The 23136-nt window shown below is 56.3% G+C and overlaps 3 protein-coding genes across 4 annotated transcripts; 2 read left to right on the top strand and 1 right to left on the bottom strand.

Annotated features, from left to right (window-relative positions):
• The first annotated feature begins 1369 nt into the window (after positions 1–1369).
• Fuom (fucose mutarotase) lies at positions 1370–5066 on the top strand. The gene is given in 6 exon segments (XM_053743339.1): positions 1370–1451; positions 2418–2488; positions 2624–2722; positions 3517–3601; positions 4069–4155; positions 5041–5066. Coding segments are annotated over 6 exon segments (450 nt in total).
• A 278-nt stretch (positions 5067–5344) lies between these two features.
• Positions 5345–14535, bottom strand: Prap1 (proline rich acidic protein 1). The gene is made up of 6 exons (XM_047537859.1): positions 14511–14535; positions 13207–13237; positions 7158–7224; positions 6240–6292; positions 5776–5948; positions 5345–5633 (listed from the first exon to the last, which is right to left on the bottom strand). The coding sequence occupies exons 1-6, from the start codon at positions 14533–14535 to the stop codon at positions 5410–5412; spliced, it is 573 nt and encodes a 190-aa protein (XP_047393815.1). The 3' UTR covers positions 5345–5409.
• Caly (calcyon neuron specific vesicular protein) lies at positions 12591–20600 on the top strand. 2 transcript variants are annotated; one of them, XM_047537867.1, is made up of 6 exons: positions 12591–12839; positions 17214–17368; positions 18369–18482; positions 19400–19513; positions 19800–20133; positions 20438–20600. In XM_047537867.1, the coding sequence occupies exons 2-5, from the start codon at positions 17234–17236 to the stop codon at positions 20106–20108; spliced, it is 672 nt and encodes a 223-aa protein (XP_047393823.1). In that variant the 5' UTR covers positions 12591–12839; positions 17214–17233; the 3' UTR covers positions 20109–20133; positions 20438–20600. The 2 variants fall into 2 exon arrangements, with proteins under 2 accessions (XP_047393823.1, XP_047393824.1); XM_047537868.1 differs by having other exon boundaries at positions 12666–12803.
• The last annotated feature ends 2536 nt before the right edge of the window (positions 20601–23136 follow it).

Genomic DNA, 23136 nt, shown 5'->3' with positions numbered 1-23136 from the left:
AAAGAAAAATTGCTCTCTTTTGATTTCTATTGCTCCTAAACAATGTACCATGTGAACAGTGATTGTGTGGATGTTAGTAACCATTCTTTAGTTTGTGCCTAGGTAAGGGTCATTTTGACCCACTTCTCCCTCTGTTGATGATCTTAAGATGTTAGTTTGTAATTTCAATTATGATTGATGTGATTTTTGGTATGAGAACCCCTATAACCCTGTGGTCGGGGCTGTTCTCCCAATAGCCATTCTTTTGGGGCATTGTGTGAGACAGTCAGCTGGCCAGCTTAATAAAGACTCTCAAATTTGGACTTCTCAGTGGTGATTGGTCTGTCCTTAAGTTGTGCCCCAAAACATCACCCACCAGGGGCAGTACTGAACTTTCACACAGCTCCCCCTTCACACAGGAATGACCGTAGCTGATAAGCCTCAGGATCTTGGACTCTTTGGCATGTGCGTATTTACAGAAATAGGGACAAAGGGAACTTGATTCAGGCCAACAGGGCAGAGCAGACTCTCCCTGTGGGCAGGGATCCAGGGAGGTGGTCACTGGTGGCACCAGATGTGGACTTGCTCATTGATTAAAGCTGAACATACCTGCAGGTTTGTGCTGGGACACCATTAAGCCTAGAGTTTGGAATAAGTATGCAGAGAAGGCATCAGTTTGAAGAATCCAAGGCAAGAAACCTTAAAACTGAGAAAATCCATTCATTTGTTTTAGCTTTTTTTAAAGTTATTTTTAGTTGTAGGTGGACTGAATACCTTTATTTTATTTTTATTGGTGCTGAGGATCAAACTCAGTGCCTCACATGTGCTACGTAGTGAGCACTCACACTGAGTCATAACCCCAGGCCCGTGTGTTAGCTTTTTGTAGCTGTGACAAAATATCTGGGGTTGTCAACTTATAAAGAGGAAAAGTTGGTTTTGGTCCATGGTTAGAAGTTTCAGTCATGGTCTGCTTTGGGCCTGTGGCCAGGCAGCACCTCATGGTGGGGAGCTCGTGGTGGAATGCAGCTGCTCACCTTGTGAGGCTGGGAAGCAAAGGCAGCAGGAGGGTCAGGGCCCCAACCGCTCTCTTCAAAGACCTTATTCTAGACCCCTCCTCCCAGCATTTCCACCCCTCACCAATGAGACTTAACTTAGTTAGCTTAAGACTCAGTTAGGTCAGACTCATCCTTAAACTTAGTTTAATCTTTCATGTACACGGGGCATTCAGCTCCACAATTTGACTTTGAGCCCTTGAATCCTAAGTGTTTCTGCTGTGTTCTGCAGTGCTAGGGACTGAGCCCTGGGCCTTGCCGGTGCCAGTCAAGTCCCCTCCCCGCTCCATCAGCTCCCACCCTCCATCACATTCACTCCCAGAGTCCCGCCCACAAGCATGGTGGTGCTTAATGGTGTCCCTGTGCTGCTATCCCCAGAGCCACTGTGTGGGCTGGGGTGGACGGGACATGGAGACGTAAGCGCACAGGTGTGGGGACCCCTGGGAAGGGTGCGGTCCATGCCCATGCCCTCTGCAGAGAGTCCCTGGGGCAGGGAAGCCACAGTGCCCCCTGTCCAGGCTGCCAAGTCCCCAGCATCCAGCCCGGTGGTCACCAGGTGGTGGGTGGCCCTTGGTCAGCCCAGGTGTCTGGGCCCAGGAACCTGTGAGGGGTGCTGGAAGGTCCTGGCTCCACCTCCAGCCTCTGGACCCTCCCCAGGCCAGCCACCTGGGGTCTGTGGCAGTTTTGAGGGCAGCGATCCAGAGCCTGGCTGGGCAGTCAGAACCCCTGCCACACCTCTCCTCCCAGGAAGGGGTCGGGAACTCCCTGCACCTGTGCCTTCTTCCTTACCCCCGGCTCTGAGGGGAGTGGGAGTGACCCATATTCTGCACCCAGTGACCAGGGTGTGAGCAGGGGCCAGTCGGCCCATAGGCGACAGCTCGGGCCCTCCGCAAGGAGGCCCCATTGACCTGGGCCTGGCCACCTGGTTCTTCAGTTTTATTCAGACTTCCCCCACCTCCTCCATCGGCCAGTGCCGGCCAGTGGAGATCTGGGAGCATGGTGAGTCAGTCGCCACCGGCAGGTTGGGAAGGGGGCACTGGCCTGGTTCTGTGTGGCAGGTTGGGAAGGGGGCACTGGCCTGGTTCTGTGTGGCAGGTTGGGAAGGGGGCACTGGCCTGGTTCTGTGTGGCAGGTTGGGAAGGGGGCACTGGCCTGGTTCTGTGTGGCAGGTTGGGAAGGGGGCACTGGCCTGGTTCTGTGTGGCAGGTTGGGAAGGGGGCACTGGCCTGGTTCTGTGTGGCAGGTTGGGAAGTGGACACTGGCCTGGTTCTGTCCTGGGCCCTACGTCGTTCTTACCTGTGACTTACTGAGGCCCAGGAGTGAAAGTTGGTGGGGATTACCGGCCTTGAAGAAGGCCTGAGTCTGAGCCGAGCTCTGTGCCCCCAGACCTGGGCATCCCACAGCTCCCCGCTGCTGTGCTGAAGCTTCTGTCTCTGGACACCTATGTGGAGAGCCCAGTGAGGGCCCAAACTGTGCTGCTGTATGAGCCTCAGCGTCCCTCACCCATATTTCACAGGGTCATCTACCTTGGAGTCGGGGGTGGAAAGGGTTCCTAACCAGATCCATGAAGAAAGCTGACCCTGCCTCCCCAGGCTGCTGTCATGGATCTGGTACCTAGCAACAAAGAGAGGGGACTGCAGAGCCCACTGCGGAAAGATTATGGGTCCCTCCTGCTCATGGCGGGCTACATGGTGAGGCAATGGGAAGGGGACAGGGACTGCCTCCTGGAGGCTCACAAGGTGAAAGACGAAATCCCAGGCTGCCCTCACGTGGCTCTTACCCACAGCTGTACGAGTTTTCAGGACCACAGGTGCCTGTCCACTGACTGGAACAGAGGTGCACCTGGGTTTGTGGCTGCCTCCCTCTGCCCACTAGCCTCCCACTTCCCTCCTAGGATCCTGACCTGTCTGCCTGGGGCGGGGGGTGGGCACGGGTGCGGGGAGTTTGTACCAGTGGAACCAGGGGCCTCTGGGCTTCCTGACCTTCCAGGGATGTGTTCCCAGGCCCCAGGTCTCCCTGGTCTCCACCCCATCCTGGCTGTGGTCGCATGTCACACGGCTCACATCTCACCCAGGGAGGGGACACGCCCATTTCCCATTGGCAGATCTTGGGCAGGACCTACCCAAGGTCCTGCCAGGAATGGCCCAGGAGCAGGGAGATGCTGCTTCAGAGCTGTACCCCACCCCCGCAGTGGTTATCAGGATGCTCAGGGGACTCCCCAGGGCAGCTCAGGGGCACTGGAGGGTTTGTTGAGCTGCCCTCAGACCCAGTTCACCACAGACCCTAGACAAAGAGACACCCCATCCCCACTGCCCAATCCTTAGAATCCAAGACTGAGCACCCTTGGGATCTCTGCACCAGGAGAACCAGAGAAGTAGACTCGAGGGTCATGCCTCCTGGTGCCCCTGCCTTCTGCCCATGGACTTGGGGCCCACCTGTCAGGGTTTCTCAGGTGGTCCCTCCAATTGGGCCATTTGTCTTCCAGAAAGCCCTGGCAAAGATAGAGAGATTTGAGCTCTATGACTGAGCCAAAAAGCCCTTTGCTGTTGTTGCGACTGGGGTGAGTTCTAGTTGGCCCAGCTGTGCCCCTGCCCCTACTCAACTCCTGTCCAACAGAGACTAAAGGTCCCCTAAAGGGCAGGCAGGCCCTATTCTCCCAGGGCAGCTGGTGTCTGGACCTTTACCCTCAGGGGATGGAAGAATAAGTGATCTACTCTGTCTCCAGGACCACTGAGCACTGTTCCCTGACCACCTGTGCCTAACATAGGGGCAGCCTGGGGGATGGCACTTTGAGCCCTCACACAACCCAGGAATTCTGGCCACCTGAGACCTGGGCAGGATTTTGGAGCCTCTGCCAACGCTATCCTGCCAGGAATGGCCCAGGAGCAGGGAGATGCTGCTTCAGAGCTGTACCCCACCCCACAGTGGTTATCAGGATGACAGGCAAGGTGCACAAGGTGAAGGCAGGCCCTGAAGGTCACTGCTCCGCCTTGGCCAGCTTATCCCATAATGTGGGAGGCTGGCTCCTGCTCTGCAGGGTTTGAGGTCAGTGTGTACATGAGCCCTCAGGCTGCCATCTGTGTCCTCAAGGAGCAGAGACGTGCGAGGAGACGCGAGCCTGCAGGTATGTGAGGTCACCTGGACAAACCACTGCCGTGCATGCAGGTTGGGCATCCAGGACTGAGACTGGCTCAGTTCCGTCTCAGCTGCCAGAGCCAGCAAGCACGGGCTTGGTCCAGAGGGCTTGACCCTAGTGCCTTCCTCTCCCTGCAGGCCACGGTTGCCAGGCACCCAGTGCATCTAGGGTGTGAAAACACACATGGTCTGTGCCTGTGCCAAGGCACTGGTCTGCTGAGCAAGGACTCGGGACTTGCCCCTAAGACACAGCCAGGCAGCTGCCCAGAAAATCAGGTTAGGAAGAGTGTGTTGCCCCACTCACCTGAGCCCCTGCATGCCTGTGTACCTGAGCCCCTGCATGCCTGTGTACCTGAGCCCCTGCATGCCTGTGTACCTATGTACCTGAGCCCCTGCATGCCTGTGTACCTGAGCCCCTGCATGCCTGTGTACCTATGTACCTGAGCCCCTGCATGCCTGTGTACCTGTATACCTGAGCCCCTGCATGCCTGTGTACCTGTATACCTGAGCCCCTGCATATCTGTGTACCTGTGTACCTGAGCCCCTGCATGCCTGTGTACCTGTGTACCTGAGCCCCTGCATGCCTGTGTACCTGTGTACCTGAGCCCCTGCATGCCTGTGTACCTGTGTACCTGAGCCCCTGCATGCCTGTGTACCTGTGTACCTGAGCCCCTGCATGCCTGTGTACCTGTGTACCTGAGCCCCTGCATGCCTGTGTACCTGTGTACCTGAGCCCCTGCATGCCTGTGTACCTGTGTACCTGAGCCCCTGCATGCCTGTGTACCTGTGTACCTGAGCCCCTGCATGCCTGTGTACCTGTGTACCTGAGTGATCCACTGATTCCATTTCCTCCTCCCCCGTCCTCTCCTTTCAGGCCCCTTCTGTGGGGAGCGCAGATGAAGCTCCATTTCGCTGCTGAGGCTGGACCCAGTGCTGCCCCCTGGTCCCCACCACTCACTACTGTCATACCCTTCACCCCATCCCCACCTGCAGAGGGGTGAGCCTGGGGGACCAGAGTGGTCAGGAGCCAGGGTCAGCTGGGCCTTGTGCAGCCTGGAAGACTCTTGATGTGCTACAGGAGGGACAGATGCAGCTCCCTCCTCCTCCCCGAAGGAGCAGGCCCACCCTGGTCACTGGTCTAAGGACACATGTGGCCTTCTACTCTGTTTGCAGGCGTTTATTTTTCTAGCTGGAAAGGGTCAGCAGAGGTGGCAGCTGGACCTCAAGCAGAGGTGGAGGACAGTCAGGGTTCCCTGGAGTCCTCTACAGGGTGGTGGATGTGGTCTAGGTCTTCCTCTGGCCCCTGGAGCACCTGGCGAGGCAGCAGCACTGGCCACAAGGGCCTTTCCTCGCCCTGGACCTCCTCCACTGCAGGGTGGTACAGACTGTCGAGGTCCAGCTCAGGACCCCGCTGTGGGCTCCGAAAACGGCCCAGGATATCCTCGGTCTCCATCCACGACTTAGTGCCTGGGGACAGGGAGATGGAGATGTGGCCTTAGTTTCTCTCCCTAGGTCCGCCCCCATTGGCCTGTCCACTGGCAAGCCCTCCCGCTCACCCCTGTGGGGTCCCCTTGTGTGGTCCCCCTGTGTGACCTTGGCCCAGGCTAACCTGGGTGCTTCTCCTCGGAGGCTCCAAGTTTCAGCTTCAGCATTGGGGGCAGCCCCACCGACTGACCATCCTTGCTCAGAGGTTCCACAGCTTGGATGCTCCAGGCCCTGCCCACAAGCTGAGTCAGGTCCACATGCAGGTAGGAACAGGTGGACACAGCCAGTCCCAGGATGCTGGCAATGTTGGACCCTCCCTCATTAGGCCCTTAAGGGCCAGGGAGGTGAGAACCCATCCTGTTCCATGCCTGAGGCTACCTGGGGCCAGTGGGCAGAGGAGCGGGCCCAGAGTGCCCTGCTGCTGATGAAAGGATGGACACCTGTGGACCCCAAGCATTGCCTCCCGCTGAGCTGCAGGACAGGGGTCCCCTCCACCCACCCACCCAGTGCACCCAGGTCCAAGAATGGTCCAGAGCGGCAGGTCTAGGTTTCAGGGCAGAGGGCAACAGTGCCTCTGGGGATGCTTACTTCTCTAGGTCTTGCTCAGGGATCCCACGTTTGCCTCTGGTCCTGATTGGGACCTGAGAGAGTGAGTCACAGGTCTGAGCACTGCCACCCAGGGAGCCAGGGTTGGAGGACACAAGGGGCAGAGGCTGCTCCACGGTCCACCTGGGGCTACAGGCAGGGCTGACCAGCTCAACACATTCTGTGAGGGTCTCCAGGGACTAAAGGCCACAGCCACCTTGGATATGAGGGTTAAGGGTAGGAGAAGGGAGGCCACCAGTCATCCCCAAATGACCAGCACACCTAGACTGACCAGCCTACCTGTCCCCAGGTGACCCAGCAGGGATGTGGACCTTACCCTGGCTCTGTGCTTCCGCCCACCTACCAGCCCTTGGGGCACTGGCTGGTTTCTGCAAAGACAAGTTAGGGCTTGGCCTGCACCTCTCCTACCTGGCTGGTGGTTTGGGGAGAGGTCAACCCCTGAGCCCAGCAACCAGTGGGACAAAGTGGGGAGAGAAGAGCAAAGCAAAGGTGAACCCAGGGGATACTGGCCAAGGCAGCTATGGGGTGGCTAAGAAGGATGGGCTGCCCTCATCCTGGTTGCTCTTGGGTACAAGCTGAGTGGCCATGACCCAGGGCAGGCCCATGACTTCCAGCCCAGGCCACCATTATTGCATGGACAGTGCAGCTTGGCCCCCCACCCAGGTGAGCATCAAGGAGGTCCGCCTCAGGTCTTCCTAGGGGCCATGGAGGTCCATGTCCCTAGCTGGAGACACTGGGTATCATGGAGTCTCATACCCCAGTGGAATGTGCCCGCTTCCTCCACTTCCTGAGGCCCTGCCTCAGTGCCCACAGGCGTGTGGAGGTGGCTTTCCCAACATCCTTGTTGGCAGGGACATGGGGTGACAGCCAGTGGGGGCAGGCAGAGGAACCCATGTGTACCTGGGGTGCTGGGTTTGCAAGGTCCTCCTGCAGAAGCACAGCCACCAGGCAGATGACCAGGAAGAATCTGGGGGCCAGTGAGAGTGTGTGAGGCCAGAGGACTGCTCCTGCCCACCAGCATGCCCCCAGCCCCACTGTGGCAGGACTCTGATGAGCAGCTGCTGGGGCTGATGGCTTCTGTCTGCAGGGAGGCCTGCTGGGGTCCTGGAGGGTCCACCAGTAATTATGATCCCATCTCATAGAGAAGGGCTTGCAGGGTCAGGCCCCAGGCTTGCCCTGGACCAGGGTCACCACCCCTGGGTGCACCCAGTGGGGCAGTCGGGCAGTGCTGAGGACCCCAGAGGTCACACAGGGACCTGCACACACACATGCATCAGGAGTCAGTGGAGCAGCGCAAGCTCACAGGGCGCCTGAGGGCTGTGACCTCAAGATGAGACTCAGAGAACCCAGCACAGAGCCTACCACAGCCCTGCAGCTGCATCACAGGGCAGACAGCCCCCACCCCAGCAGGAAGGACAGCAGGCGGTGTGCATAGGCATGTGTGGTGTGTGGTCTGCATGTGTGCATTGTGTGTGTGAGGCATGTGTGTGTGCTGTGTCATGTGGGGTGTTTGAATTACAGCCTGTCTTTGCTCCCCTTCTTGGGGTAACTCAGCACTTTGGGGTAGGGACCTGACTGGGGGTGGGGTTCAGCTGCCCTGCCACCTCCCAGGACCCCCAGACCGAGGTTCTGTGCTGAATGTGGGAGGAACCTGACCCCTGTCCTCAGTTCCAGACGGCCCTACAGGCCGACCATGGCCGGTGCCCTGCCTCCCTGAGCTCAGGCCCTGCCAGCCTCCACACCTCTTCTCTTCTTGAAAACCACCCCTTCTTTTAGGTCTTCCAGGGGGCCCCTGGTGATTTCCAGGGTCAGGGGACAAGGGACTCATGTACACACCTGGGGGATGTTGGGTTTGCCCTTAGAGGCAGGGTAGACCCTGGGCACAGACACAAGAAGGACAAGGATCAGAGTGGCCCCAGGGGAAGGTTCTGCCCATTCCCATCCACCTGGGAAGAGCCAGCCTTCTGGGAGGCCGCCAAACATGGCCTAATCCCACAGCTGTGGATAGTGGCTCCCTCCCTCCAGGCCCTCCTCAGAGGCAGGCAGTCTCTGAACCAGGACTCTAGGACCTGCAGCCACAATGGCCCTGACCACACAGCCAGACCTGCCACTGGGGAGCTGCCAGAGTTGGTGGGTAGGGAGTTGGGGCTCAGGGAGCATCACCTCATGGCTGGGTCTCCTCAGTGTCAGAATGCTCCGGGGAGCGGTAGTCACAGATCCAGACGTCCAGGAACCTGGCCTTGTCCCACCCCACACAGGCCGCTCAGGTTTTATTGCCCACACCTGGGTGTGTCTGGCCAGAGGTCAGAGGCCAGCAATCTCACTGCCCCAGGGGCTGGGCCCATGGTGGCCCAGCCCTACCCCAACCTGAGCACCAAGGTGTTCCCAAGGGAATGACTCCCTACCTGAGCAAACTCTAAGCCGCCCACCAGGCCCACCCCCACTGCCCGTCCCACCAGATCACCCCACCATCCCACACACACTCCTCTCCTCTCCTTGGGCCACACCAGGCAGGTCTTGGCCTTGCGACCCAGGGGAGAGTGTGCTGGCCAGAGGCATCAACCCCAAGCTGGACTGACACTCCTGACAGAGTGGAGCTGGACAGAGCTTACAACCTGAGGACTGTCCTGGTCCTGCTCTCCAGTGGCCCAGTCCAGCCTGCCAGCCCCAGTGCTGGGGCAGGGCTGCCATGGTCTGAGCCACCAGCCCGCCCATTACTGAGTTTTCCCAAAACTGGAATTTTGGCAGAATGGAGTGAAGATCATAAAAAGCAATTTCAGAATCTGAAACTCGACCCGTGGTGCGTGAACAATTGAGAAGTGGACACTTCAAGAAGCAACTGCACCTTGGGTGAGAGCGAAGGGTGGCCCAGCCTCCCGGACAGGCAGCAGAGGCCACAGGCAGCGGCTCAGGAGTAGAGGCCCCCTGACGGGACAGGCAGTGGAGACCCAGAAAAGAGGCAGCCCCTGGGCCTGGTGCCCCGACGCCAGGTGACCACAAGACGAGGGCTCAGCTCTCCCCATCCCTCTGGCCTCTCCACTGCCTCCAGCTGCAGCAAGCCTGCACACTCAAAGGAGGCCAGAGTGCCACCTAGACACAGTGTGCCCAGCCACAGAAACTGCCCAGGGCGGAGGCCTGTGGGCCTCTGACCAGCACAGACAAGGGCAGCGTGAGGGAGCCAGGCTGAGGAAGACACACAGGGACATCATGCCACGTGCCCTGAGGTCTTGCCCAGGGAGATGACTAAATCCAAAAGCAAGGGCAGCCAGAGCCCAGGTGTCAGGGTTCGAGGCTGCTGCAACATGTTATTCAAACATCTAGTGTTTTAAATTAACAGGCTTCATTTTGAGCTGTCTGAGGTTTAGCAGGACGGTAAGCACAAGGTCCAGAGCTCCAGGTGCTCTGCCTCTCACCTGCTTCCCATCACACCTGCGGCAGCCTGGCTGGCGGCCTCCAGCTGAGGGACCATGAAGGCACTGCTGCCAACCCATCACAGGCAAAGAAACAGGAAAAGCATGGCCAAGGTTTAGGGGAGAGCTGGTTCTAGAAACTTCCTCTGAGTGGATGTAGGTATTAGACCTAACAAATAAAAAGCAATGGAAACCATGTTTAAAGAACTAAAGAAAAGCATGATGAACAGTCCTAAATAATCCCCATGGGCAGTTCACGCAGAGAACGAAGCTGGCAATGCTCCCGCTCTCCCGAGGCCCAGATGGGGTCGCCTGAGCCTGAGGCAGCCTGGGCAGCACAGGAAGACACTTCCTCTCAAGAACACAGAAGAAAAGCAAAAAGCATCAAATGAGAACTCGAACTGTTGAAACCCCAAGATAAGGAGAAAACACTGAAACCAGCAAGAGAGAAATACTCAGTACAGAACACAGATGACACATTAATTAGTGTCTGACTTCTAATGGAACCAGCAAAGAAGGAGCAGACCAACCCTCTGTCTTCTCCAGCAAGGGCAAGGACATACCTTCCATGAAGCAGGAACAGCCAGCTACCAAAGCCACCAAAGACATCATGAGAAAAGAACACTACAGACCACTCTTGAACACAGACACAAAAGTCACTAATAAAACATTAGCTTAATTCAGCAACACATGCAAAAAAATCATTTGCATTATTTCAGGAATGCAAAGTTGGCCTAATATTCAAAACTAATGTACTACTCTATGAAGGACAAAGAGCTCATATCATTCTGAAAAAGCATCTGACAAGATCCAATACCTGTTTATAGTAAAAGCTTTTTAAAACTAGGACTAGGCAAGTCTGGTGGCACACACCTATCATCTCAGTGAGAGGCTGTGGCTAGAGGATCAAAATCACAAACTTGAGGCCCGCCTCAGCAATTTAATGAGACTCTCAGCAACTTAGATCCTGCTTTAGAATAAAAAATAAAAGTCTAGGGATAAACTTAGTGGTAATGTGCCCCTGGATTCAATCCCCAGTACCAAAAACAAACCAAAAAAACTAGGTCCAGGCTCTGGGTTCAATCCCAGAAGAGAACTCCCTAACCCTGGTAAAGAAGCACCTACAATAAACCTGTGGCAAACATTGTATTTGGTGGTGAGACACTGCCATCTGTCCCCTAAGACCAGGACTAGACAGAGGCATCCACGCTCACTGCCTCCATTCCACACCGTGCCGGTACAGTGGACGGATGGACCCTGAAGGCATTATGCTGAGTAAAAGAACCCAGGACAAGAAGGTCTGCTGCAACAGCTCACCCACATGTGGAGCTCAGAAGCAGAGAGTGAAGGGTGGTTGCCAGGGTTGCATAGCCAGGAAATGGGATGTCACAGGACACAAACTGCAAGCAGTGAGGTGACCAAGTTCTAGGGATGGGTACATAGCAAGAGTGCATGCTGATTGTCTTGACCGTGGTGACCGTCACACACGTTTACAACTCGACTCTGTGTGTGCCTTGAACATATGCAATCTGTCCACCAGCAATTGTAAAACAAAGAGAGGATCGTGTACAGCGTAATTAGGGAATGCTCACGACTTCATAAGAAGATGAGTAGCCCGGAGGAAAAGTGCTCAGAACATCTGAAGGGACAGGCCACCACAGGTCTGCAGATGGCTGGTGGACCTTGAGAAGATGCTTAGCACCATTAGTCACCAGGAAACCAAGATGCAAGCCACCGCCAGCCCCCACGCACCTTCCCAGTGGTCTGAGTCTCTTCTCAATCCTGTGTTGGAGTGCTAAACCTTCAGAGTAAGACTGCATGTGGAGGTGGGGTCCCTAACGAATCGTAAGTTAAAATAAGGCTGTTAGGGAAGGCCCTGATCCCACAGGACTGGGGTCCTGATGAGAAGAGATCAGGACAGTCAGGGCCAGCAGATCAAGGAGAAGACTCGTCTCCGCATCAAGGGGGAGACCTCAGGAGCAACCAGCCCTGCCCACACCTTCTTCTCAGACCTCATCTCCAGAACAGTGAGAAAATGAGGTCTGTTGTTTAAGTCGTCCATCTGTGGCAATTCTGTGGCAGCCAGAGCTGCTAATTTGGACAGGTACTGTGAAAAGACAAGAGCAGATGTTGGTGAGAGCCCTCACGCTGCAGGATGTGAAGCTACTGGGGAAGAAACATTTTAGCATTCTCGTAAAAGCTAAATGTAAACTTATTCAAATTAGCAGCTTCTCTCTGCAGCATCTACTCAAGAGAATGAAGCACATGTCTACCAAAGATTTGAACAGGTACTTCAGCGACATCATAAACCAGGGACACCAAGGGAAACATGATGCCCAAGTGCAACAGGATTCTCACCAAAGGCAGGGGGAATGAGTACAGTGTGTGCCAGCTGTGCCCAGGAGCCCTGCATGAAGCATGGCACATACCCCTCAGCCAAGCACGGTGGACCACTTTCTGCATACTGGACATCCTGCAGACAGCAGTCACCACGGCGACTGGGGAAGTCCAGGCTGGCCCTGGGAAAGCACACAGCCCAAGGATTCAGAAGATGACAGTGCAGGATGTCATCCTCTGGTGATTAGGGCCAAACTCAGCTGTGCCTGGCCCCAGCTGCCCCAAGGGATGGGAGGCAGAGCAGGGAGTCGGGGGGAGTCTGAGCCCCATCAAGGTCTGCCTGCTGCAGAAGCAGTCTGGGCTGGGCTGTTCCTGTTTTCCCCCTGCCCTGAGAGGGTGTGTATGTGTGGATTTGTGTGGTATGGTGCCTGAGGTGTGTTGGGTTCCTATGAGCTGTGTGTTGGGTTTGTACGAGGTGTGTGTGCCTGGCGTGTGAGGCATGTGACGTGTGCCTGGGTGGATGTTACATGTGTGAGTGTGAGGTGTGTGTCAGGTGCTTGTCTGTGAGGGTGGGGGCCCAGGCCTATGTCTGATGTGGGAGGGGGTGTGTGCAGCCAGTCGCAGTGGTCCCTCCTCCAGCCCGGTCACCATGGCAACCACAGCCTCGGTCTCGCGGCTCCAGCCCCTCGCCCGCCCCGCCCCCGGCTGCGAAGCGTCTGGAACTGCATCCTCCGCATCCACATCCGCATCCTCACCCTCCCGCGACCGCGTCCTGCAGCAGCTGGAGTAGGAAGCGCCTGTGAGCCATTTCCACGTTTCTCCTTGTGGAGTGGGGGTGAGGGACCCGGGTGTGTGCGGGGCGTGCAACGATGTGGCAGGTGCAGGGGTGTGTCGGTGTGTGCAGGAGAGAGTGAGTGCAGGGGTGCGCTGGGAGTGTGCCACGCCAGTGCATGCAGGAGCACTCGGCAGACTGGATGGTTGCCAGGGTGGCCAGGCACAGCTACTCTCCTCCCTTGGGGAGTCTGCCTGCCCCCAGGCCAGGGCCTTCCTGCCGACCAGCGGTGTGGGGGGTTAGGTCCTCAAGCCTCTTGAGAAGCGGGGGATGCTGTTCAGTTTTGCTGACTGGATGGGGGTGGCTCTCCGGTGGGGATGTCAGGGGAGGCCTCAGTGGGGACATTCGGCAAGGACCGTGAGCGTCCTACCTGCAGAGACCCGACCTGCTGCAGGGATCCCCTTCTCAGGCATAGGCGGGCAGCAGAGAGGGGTAGGACTGCGGCTTCCTCCCTATGGTTGGCTCCACCCCTGCAGGTCTGAGATAGCCAGTGGGAGCTATGGATCCCCTAGGTGGGCAGGGAAGGCTGGTCCCAGTTCCTGTTCAGCTCTGTCTGCAGGAGGTGGCAGTGAGGGGGGTCAGGGAATGGGGAGAAGACAGATAGCAGAAAGGGCGTTGGACCACAGCACCGAGGATCCCTGCTTGCATGGAGTTGGGGGGCGTGATGGGGTGGCTGCATGACAGGCAGGAGGCAGCTAGGAAGTAGGGAGGCGGCACTTCTCCAGAACCACCTGCCACAAGTCTGGATGTGCGGCTACAAGTGGCTGGAACGCAGGGTGTTGCGCCCTGGTTCCTCTTTGCCTGGGTTCCGCAGTTCAGCAGCGTTTGAAACCCGAGTCAAATCACCACCCGCTGCAGGGGAAGGGTGCGGGAGCTCCCGGTCCCGGGGTGGGGTTGGGGGCTGCGGCGGAGATCAACGCGGGAGGGGTAGGGGCGGGTCCTCAGAGGTCCGCAGTGAGGAGTGCGCCGACGCACACGCGCTGGTGCCTGGCCTGCTCTAGCCCACGCCGACGCGCACCTCCCCATGTGACGCAGCACCCAGGAGTTGGGGGCGGGTGCGGGTGAAAGCGAGTCTATGACGTGATAGTGGAGCTATCACCCATCTGTCCATCAACAACTTGTGCACCGCCTTCCCCACAATTTCTGAGCATAGAGCCCCCGCAACAGGAGCGCGGGGCACGTGGGTTGCAAAGGATCTGCAGGAGACACGATTACAGCGCAGGGTGGGGAAGGGCTCCCCTCCACTCGGCCAATTCCACAGAGCTATCTACTGTGGGCATGCGCCCGGCCTGCCTTCCCAGCGGGTCTCGGTGACTCAGCGACCTAAAAGATGTTCTGGTGTGTGGAGAGGGCAGGGAGTGATCCCAAGCAGAGTCCCCTTCCCAGTGCCCCCTTCCCAGGGGCACTGAGGCCTGGAACCAGACGCGGAGGATCCAGTAGCCCCCGAAGACTCTTTTTCCTTTAGGAAGAGGCGGGTGAGGGGCGGGGGGAGATCCTGCTCCGTTGCCATAGCAACCTGTTGACGCAAGGCATGCAGAGGAGCTGGAGTTCAGGGTTGGCCCCATATGACCCCAAGCGGATCCCTGCATTGGACTGCGCCACATGCCTGAGCCCAGCCGCTCCCACCCCCACCGTGCTGGTGTGCCCGGAAGTGTGCTCCGTGAAGGTTCTAACGCCTGTCCTCGAGGGCACCCCTCATGGCACCCTCTTCTGTGGTTCCTTCCTCCTGCTCGGGGTCTTGGGACCTTTATGTGTATTCTCAGTGGCTTATGGTCCATCTCTGCCTCTACACAGCAATATCGTCAGCACCCAGTGCCCAGTGAGCCACGTGCTTTTCGGCCAAGTATGAACCACCATGAAACCATTATGAAACCTTAGTGACCAGTTACCCACCTGTCCAGGGCAGGTGCCAAGAAGCCAGTACCCTCCCCAGGCCTAAGATCCACTCCAGGAAGAGCCTTCCAACTTGTAGGGGTGTGGTGGAGTGGTCACTGCATAGCCTCTTTCTTGGTCTGGCCAGATACAGGGTCACCTGCAGTAAACATGCTTCCCAGGAAGGGGTCTCTCTCCAGAGTGCCTGATGGGTCAGCAGCAGGGTGGTAAGAGCTACTTCTTTGCCTCCTCAGAGTGGCCTCCTGGACATCCCCAGACCCTTTCACACAGGCATCTATGCACCTGTGTTCTCTTCACTGGGTGAGACTATGACATCATCTCCCTCTCTGGGCTCTACACATTGATTCCACTGATACACTGCTGGGTAGGGGACATTTCAACATGGAGACCTCCAAAACCTACAACCACCGCCTTCCCCGCCTGTTGGGAGATGCTGCTCTTCTTTGTGCCTGTCAATGATTTTTTTCCACATGGAGGTTCCACCCATCTCTGGCTATAGCTGTTCCTAAGCATTGCATATTGTTGATACTACTTAAATGGAATCTTTCAAAAAATGTTTTCTATATATGTATTTTTGCCACTGGCATAAAGAAATATCCCTGCAAATGATCCCTAGTCATCTCACTGGACTCATTTCTGACCCTTACTTGCAGTTTTTTGGATTTTCTACACACAAAAGCAATCTCTTCCTTGAACAGCATCACCCACTCTTGTCCAGCCTTGGGTTTCATTTCTGTGCCCTATGAGGCTGCATTGCTGAGACCTCTGCTACTGTGCTTCGTAAAACAGACCAGTCAAGGTGATTCTTCCCTCCTTCCTGGTCTCCAGCACCAGAGGACTTGTGTTCAATGAGTTTCACTGAAGGATTTTTATTGTTAAGTTCTACCAAGTTAAGGAACATTCCTTCTGTCCCTAATGTGCTAATTGACTCTTTAAATTGTAAATGAGTGTTGAATCTTGTCAGATATCTTTTCTGCTTCTGTTGAAATTGATCAGATTTTTTTTCTTCTTTCTTCTGCTAATGTGGTAAAGATACCTTTCTTTATTTTTTATTTTTTTACTGGGTATTGAACCCAGGGGTGCTCAACCACTTAGCCACATCCCCAACCCTTTTAATTTTTTATTTTGAGACAGGGTCTCACTAAGTTGTTTAGGGTCTTGCTAAATTGCTGAGCTGAACTTGAACTTGCAATTCTCTAGTCTCAGCCTCAGGAACTGCTGGGACTATAGGCAGCACTGTCATACTCAGCTCCAATTGTTTTTCAAATGTTAGATCAAATTTCACATCTTGAATACCCCATCTCCTGGTAGTGTGTCATCTTTTTGTGTCTTGATGGCTTTGGCTTGCTGGGGTTAACTTGGAGTCTGCTCTGGCACCTACAGGTGCTACTGAGCTGACTTCCTCTCCCATGTCCTTAACTTGGAGTCTGCTCTGCACCTGCAGGTGCTACTGAGCTGACTTCCTCTCCCATGTCCTTAACTTGGAGTCTGCTCTGCACCTACAGGTGCTACTGAGCTGTCTTCCTCTCCCATGTCCCTGTCAGGCTTCCAGGTCCAGGCCGTGCTGGCCTCAGCAGGGTGTTCCCGAGTCCTCTTCTCCAGAAGTACTGTGTGACATGGGCGTCATTCCTCCTTAAACGATGGTGGATCAGCAGTGATACTGACGGGCTTGGAGTTCTTTATGAGAGGTCTTAATGACAGATTCCATTTCTTAGTGGACATAGGACTTCTCCTCTTAATTTAATGCATTTTGTGCTTTTTTCCCTTCTGTCAGCTTTGAGGTCATTTGCTGCACTCCTTGTCTCTCAGAGGTTGGCCTAGAGGTGAACATGTGCCTGTTCTTGACTTGCCCAGTACTGGAGGGACCTGCACCCCCCTCCATCCCCTAAATCACAGGGGCCACATCCTGCCTCAGGGCTTATGTCCAAGGATTTTGGGTTTCTAGGAGGTCTGCCCCTCCATGCACTGTGTTCTTCAGTTAGTGTCTGAATTTACTGGCAGATGCCCTTCTTCAGTACTCCAGCAGGGCTGCCAGAGGAAACACAGGATACCCAAATGCATTTGAATTTCAGATAGACAAAGAATGACATTTTATTATGGATATGTCCCATATTGCATATTACTTATATTTTAAAAGGTAACCATTGGTTAACTGAAATTCAAATTAAACTGGGCCTCCTATGTCTTTAAATCTGGAAACCCAACTCTCCAAACTGCTCTCTGAATCTCTTCGTTTGAGCATAACAGTTGCCCTTAAAACATCCTCCAGATAGATTGGCTGGTGGAAGACCCCCCAGTTTTGTGTCTGGGTAGTCTCCGATCAGAGGCACCTGCACAGTTGAGGCCCCAGGATCAGGAAAGGACAAGAAGCGTTTGGCTGGAGGGGCATTGGGACCAGTCAGGGATCCTCTAACTCCAGAGTCAGCTGGCATGGCTGTCCACAGGGTGGCCTCTGGATAATGACCCTGTCTGTCTCTGGGGCAGGACGAGGACCACTGTCCACCATGGTGAAGCTGGGCTGCAGCTTCTCAGGGAAGCCAGGCAAAGACCCTGGGGACCAGGATGGGGCTGCCACGGACAGTGTCCCTCTGATCAGTCCCCTGGATGTCAGCCAGTTGCAGCCACCATTCCCTGACCAGGTGAGTAGCTGACCAGTGGGGAGGGGCCTCTTCATGCCTGAGTGGGAACAGACAGGAGTGAGTTAGGTTCATGGAGATGTGGCCTCCTCCAAGATGCAGTGGAGCAAGGGCTCTGCAAAGTCAAATCCACAGCCAAGGTGACCTCCTGACTGGCTCCCTCATCCAGAGCCCCTCTCCCCATCTGAGGACAGGGTAAATTGGGTAAACTGGCCATAGGATGCTTGAGCATTTGAGCACCCTGCCCACAATGCAGTCTAATGAGGACCAGCAAGCCACAGTATAAACCCTTCTGCTAGGCATGGCTCTGGCTTGGGGCTGGAGATGGGCTCCTTGGGCAAGTGACCAATGGAGGGTGGACTTTCAGCAGACATCAGCAGGAAACAAAGAACCCAGCTCAACCCTAACCCAGCCTGAGCCTCAGGAACTCTGGGGATAAAGGGCAGTACAAGCTGTCCCAGGTGGAGGCAGGGGCCATGCTCTGTGCGTATGCAAGCAGCTTCTAGTGGAGGCCACGGGGTGGGGCCTCTCCCATTGCCAGGCCTGCCACTCTTGGGGACTGAGGGCCACTCTCCAGGGATCTGAGTGGGCTTCAGCTGCTTCTCCTACAGCAACAGACGCCGTGGGCAGGCCCAACCTTTGTCCTCCAGAGCACACAGAGTCAGAGCAAGCTCTGCCTGCACCCCGGGTACTAGGGACCCCAAGACTACGGGAGCCAGAGAGAAGTCAGGCCGGGCTTCTGGAGGAGAAGCCAGGCTGTGGAGCACAGTAGGGAGCGATGGAGGGAGGTTCAGCATGCAGAGTGGAGGCAGGCAGATGCAGCACCTCTCCCTGGGCTTCAGCGTGAGCTGCTGGAGCTTTGCCCGCCACCAGACGGTCCTGGCAGACAGTCTGCTTTAAGCCACTGCCAGGCAGTGGACCCTGGCCCTCAACACTCCCAGTTTAGGGCTCTCCTGGGTCCTTACCAACTGCCCAGCAAGGCCATGGTCATCACCCTCCACAGGTGGTCATCAAAACGCAGACGGAATACCAGTTGTCCTCCCCAGACCAGCCGAAGAAGTTTCCAGACCTGGAGGGACAGAAGCTGAACTGCAGCCACCCAGAAGAAGGGCGCAGGGTAACCACACCCACTCATCTCTGTGGGAATCAGGGCATGGGAGAATGTGGAGGGGCAGCACAGGCGGCAGGTGTCCACGCTCTGGGCTGGGCTGTCCCCACTGGGTCTAGCCCAGAGAGGAGAGCTGGGCAGGGGGTCATTCCGCTCAGAGGATGACCTTCTGGTCCTGCCTGACCTTTCTTCCACGGCTGCCTGCAGAGAGCTGAGCCGGGACCTCTGCCCCTGTGGTACAGCCCTTTCCCAGGGAAGCAGCCTCTCCACAGTGGGCCGCTGTCTGAAGCCACCTGCTGACTTTCTGTGTAATGTGGATGTTAACTTTTCTGCAGTGCATATGGCAAATATGTTCCCTTATCTTCTTTTAACCTCTTTACTAGTGGTGGCTTTAATAATAATTTTTAGTGGACTATTTCTAAAGCCTCTCATTTTTCAAAATGATACCTGTCACTCTTCTTTTCGTGCCATAGGTCCTTCAATGGAAATGCTCCGCAGAGCACTGAGACCTGGCTGTATTTCAGCAGGTCCGTCCAGACTGGGGCTAGAGCGTCCTCCTCACTGGGGAGGCCTGGAGATGTTCCCAGCAAACAGTACCCTGGCCGTGGTGGCCACTAGCCTCCCTGGGTGCCATGTGGACAGGGAAGCTGCTGGATAAATTCTTATAAGCACCTGCTGGGTCAAAGACCACATGCACTTTACCTGGTGGCAGATGCTTCCAGAATCACAGCAGAGGGGCACCAACACAGCCTGGGCCCTAAAGAGTGATTCCTGGGCACTTGGCCCTAGGGCTGCCCTTTTGGAAGGTGCCAAGACTTGGGGATGATAATCCCTTTTCCATCTCCAGCCCCTAAGGGGGCTCTCCCTGAGAAGCTGGCCAGCTTGGTTCCCTGCCCCAACCACAATATCTCTTTTCCCTCCACCAGCTGCCCACGGCCAGGATGATCGCCTTTGCCATGGCCCTCCTGGGCTGTGTGCTGATCATGTACAAGGCTATCTGGTATGACCAGTTCACCTGTCCGGATGGTTTCCTGCTTCGGGTAAGGCCAGAAGCCTGGGCAGGGGGGCAGCAGAACCACTCTGGTCCTCGCATGCCTCCAAGCACTGCACAGGTCCTTCCAGGCTGATGCGGGCATGCTCCTCACTGGGAGCCCCCTCCTCTGCACCCAGGGCCACCTGTCCTGTGGCCCTCCGTGGAGCCTCCCTGACTTCTGACCTAAGGCGTGCCTTGGTCGGCTGGAAAGGATCCCCACTCGCATAGATCCCCTGCACCCCTGTCTCGGCCTCCACCCGGTCTAGCCCCTGACCCAGCCCCCACCCCCGCAGCACAAGATTTGCACGCCGCTGACCCTGGAGATGTACTACACTGAGATGGACCCCGAGCGCCACCGCAGCATCCTGGCTGCCATCGGGGCTTATCCGCTGAGCCGCAAGCACGGCACCGAGATGCCCGCGGCCTGGGGAGACAGCTACCGCGCCGCCAAGGAGGTGCACAAGGGACCCACTCAGGCGGCGGCGGCGGCAGCTGCTGCAGCGGCAGCGGCCACCGAGCCCCCGGCGAAGCCCTCGACCAAAGGAGAGAAGGAGGAGGCCAGCAAGGTGGCGGGTAGCGCACCGCCCCCCGCCCCCCAATAAGGGCCTGCCAGCCAGCCCGTCCCGGGTAGGTGTGTCCGCCGCTGCGGGGCCCTGACCTGCCCCACAGGCCTAGCGTTGACCTCCTGCCGCCTATTCTGAGCACAGGACTCTCCTCCCTGCCCTCCCTGCCTCCCCCCCCACCCCCCCGCCAGAACCTCACCCAGGCGCGTCTTCCCACCCCCACCACGCCGAATCTGAGCACTTGGTGGGGCGCGGGGTGAACGGGAAAGCGGGCCGCAGAGCTCCTCTGCCCACCCAGGTGGGCGGGCGGTGGCCTGCGTGCCGGGCCTTGTCCCTCCGGCTCAGCCCCGGCTCCTGTGTCTTCCCAGCGTTCCTCTGCCAGCTCCTGTGACCAGCGCGTCGCCCCGCTGCTCTCCCACCCGGTGTTTGTGCCCCTATCCCCAGGCACCCCGCTGAAGCCCCCGCCCCGAGGGCCTCTGGCTCTGTCGCTTTTCTGTAAGTAAAGATTCACGTTTACTGGCTCTTCTTGTCTCCTTCGCAAACTCACTGGCTTGCTTTCTCCTGCCTGCCCTCAAGCCCCATGTCAGGGAGCGTACTCCTGGGGCCCAGAAGGACCCCTGAAATCTGGCTTCTGAGGCGGAGGATCAGGGATGCCCCTGGCTGAGGAAGGTTCCACCCCTTGCTAGTTGGGCTGAGAGCCATAGCCCTGCAATGGGGCCTTGTGGCCCTCCACTTGCCCTGACTGGAACAAACCCAGGGAATCCTGAGAGTCCTGGGTGGACCCTGGTCACTACCAAACCCATGTTCTGCCAAATCTGGCTCCTGCCTGCCAGGAGCTGGGCCCGGTCCTTGAACCACCTACTGGCAGGAACCTGGCTTCTGGGGTTGGACTGATTCTGGCAGCACCCACACTGGGTTCCTGCCTCCAAATAAATCACCCACTGGCATCATGAATGACCTAATGAAGAAATGAGTGCATGCTTCACCTGACTAGGGAGTGGGACCTTTCAGGGTCTATGAGCTCTGGCCCCTGCCAGCTGGGAACCAGACAGGAGGGGGGCAGTCTGAAGGACGCAGTGGGAAGATTCTGCACTCCTACCCCCTCCACCAACTCAGCGTGCACCTCTTCAGGACCCCAGCTGTTACCCCACCCTGCCCACCTAAGCACCTGTTCTCTGCTTCCATTTGGGGGCCTAGACACCCCACCTGGTTGGAGGTGAGCTCAGGCCTGGGGACTATGATGGCAGTTAGGGACCATGACAGAGCTGGGATTGAGGAAGGGGCAGGGGCAGAGGAAGCAGCAAGCAGGAGGGGCCAGGTGACCTGGCTGGAGCATGAGGGGTACTAGCATCAAGGGGCACCCCAGTGGAAGGTCCTGGGACAGCGCTCTGCCCCAGTGTAGAGCGGACGGCATGGACAAGAACCTGTGTGGGAAGCAATAAAAGATCTGGGTTAGTGTGTGCTTACTTCCCCAACTAAGTGCAGAGAGCTGGAAGGAAGCACACCAAAGATCCCCGTCTCTGTGCACACACCACAGCCCACGTCCCTGTCTCTGTGCACATCACACCCACCCCACGTCCCCATCTCTGTGCACACACCACACCCCACGTCCCTGTCTCTGTGCACACACCACACCCCACGTCCCTGTCTCTGTGCACAAACAACACACCCCATGTCCCTGTCTCTGTGCACACACCACACCCCACGTCCCTGTCTCTGTGCACAAACAACACACCCCATGTCCCTGTCTCTGTGCACACACCATACCCCACGTCCCTGTCTCTGTGCACAAACAACACACCCCTTGTCCCTGTTTCTGTGCACACACCACACCCCATGTCCCTGTCTCTGTGCACACACCATACCCCACGTCCCTGTCTCTGTGCACAAACAACACACCCCACATCCCCATCTCTCTGCACACCAGAGTGAACATACCACACACACCCATATCCCCATTGTCCTTCATGAGTTTATTTGTTCAGTGCTAAAATGCACTGGAGAGCACCACCCAAACATGAACAAAAAGGCCTGCAAACTAGAACTTGGTATTTTCTTTGAGTTTGTTGGGTCTTTAATCTGAAAGATCAGAGTCCAAGTCATGCTCAAAGGTCATTTGGGGTAGTACTTTTCTCCACATCAGTGAGATTACGTTATTGATTTGAAATACACTGAGGTTCATTATCACTCATACTCTGTTTTAGACCCCTCCCCACCTGTTATTTTTATTCCATTAATTATGTAAAACCTTGACATGGTTCCAAGAAGCAACTCAGATAAGACACCCCTGCCACCCACCCCACCCATCAGGAAATATGTCTCCCTTGTGTCTGGTTTGGCTCTCCTGTGTCGTCTTGTAAAAATAAGCCGATACACTTTTCTTTTTTCTACTCCTTTCTTATATTTTAACTGAAGTGACTTTTGTCCACATTGACAACCTCAGTGGTCTGGCCTCTACTCTGCTCCTGTCCTTCATCCTATCCTGACCTTCCCTGCAGTTGGTGTACACCCACAGGTTACAGGTTCAAACCCACACGCCACCTTTCTCAGTGGGCACAAGCTGGAATCCCAGGATCCACAGGCCACCTGCACTTCCGTCCAGCTGGGCAGCAGACTGGGGCACTCCTGCATCCCTCGGCAGGCTGAGCACTCGCTAGAACACCTGGCAGACTCAGGAAGGCACTCACTCCTGTCAGTCTCAGCGAGTGCTGGGCAGAGGGGCTGACTTAAAGAGCGAGGAAGTCAGAGACACAAAACTCATGGGCCATTTCAAGTTAGTGTCCTTGCAAAGTGGGGACAGAGCAGCTTGGGTCACCTCTGTGAGGGCTGGAGCCAGCTGAAGCTGGCCTGTTGGGAACTCACCCTGGCGTCTCTCCTGGCCAAGTAATGGCTTCACTTGTTTTTTTGTTTTTTTGTTTTCCTTGGTTTGGCCTGTGGAGCTTCAGCAAGGTGACCCCATTATGGTTTGGTTGGCCTGCTGGGCCTCGTACAGGAGCCCAGGCCTCAACAGGGGCCCTGTCATTTTATTTTCCATTTCCTGTTTGAATTTTGTCATGAAAGCACACCT

This window comes from Sciurus carolinensis, unplaced genomic scaffold (assembly GCF_902686445.1).
Source record: "Sciurus carolinensis unplaced genomic scaffold, mSciCar1.2, whole genome shotgun sequence".
In the NCBI taxonomy this organism is placed as follows: Eukaryota; Metazoa; Chordata; class Mammalia; order Rodentia; family Sciuridae; genus Sciurus; species Sciurus carolinensis.
Note: the sequence above shows the minus strand (reverse complement) of the source record. Positions and strands in the feature narration are given on the sequence as shown.

Coding starts and splice junctions, on each gene's coding strand:
- Prap1 (XM_047537859.1), bottom strand. CDS start 14,535: ATGAGGGGTGCCCTCGAGGACAGGC. Junction 13,238..14,510: donor GGGTGCCCTCGAGGACAGGC/GTTAGAACCTTC, acceptor ATGCCTGAGAAG/GGGATCCCTGCAGCAGGTCG. Junction 7,225..13,206: donor AGCAGGTCGGGTCTCTGCAG/GTAGGACGCTCA, acceptor ACTGGCCCCCAG/ATTCTTCCTGGTCATCTGCC.
- Caly (XM_047537867.1), top strand. CDS start 17,234: ATGGTGAAGCTGGGCTGCAGCTTCTCAGGGAAGCCAGGCAAAGACCCT. Junction 18,483..19,399: donor ACCCAGAAGAAGGGCGCAGG/GTAACCACACCC, acceptor TCCCTCCACCAG/CTGCCCACGGCCAGGATGAT. Junction 19,514..19,799: donor CGGATGGTTTCCTGCTTCGG/GTAAGGCCAGAA, acceptor CCACCCCCGCAG/CACAAGATTTGCACGCCGCT.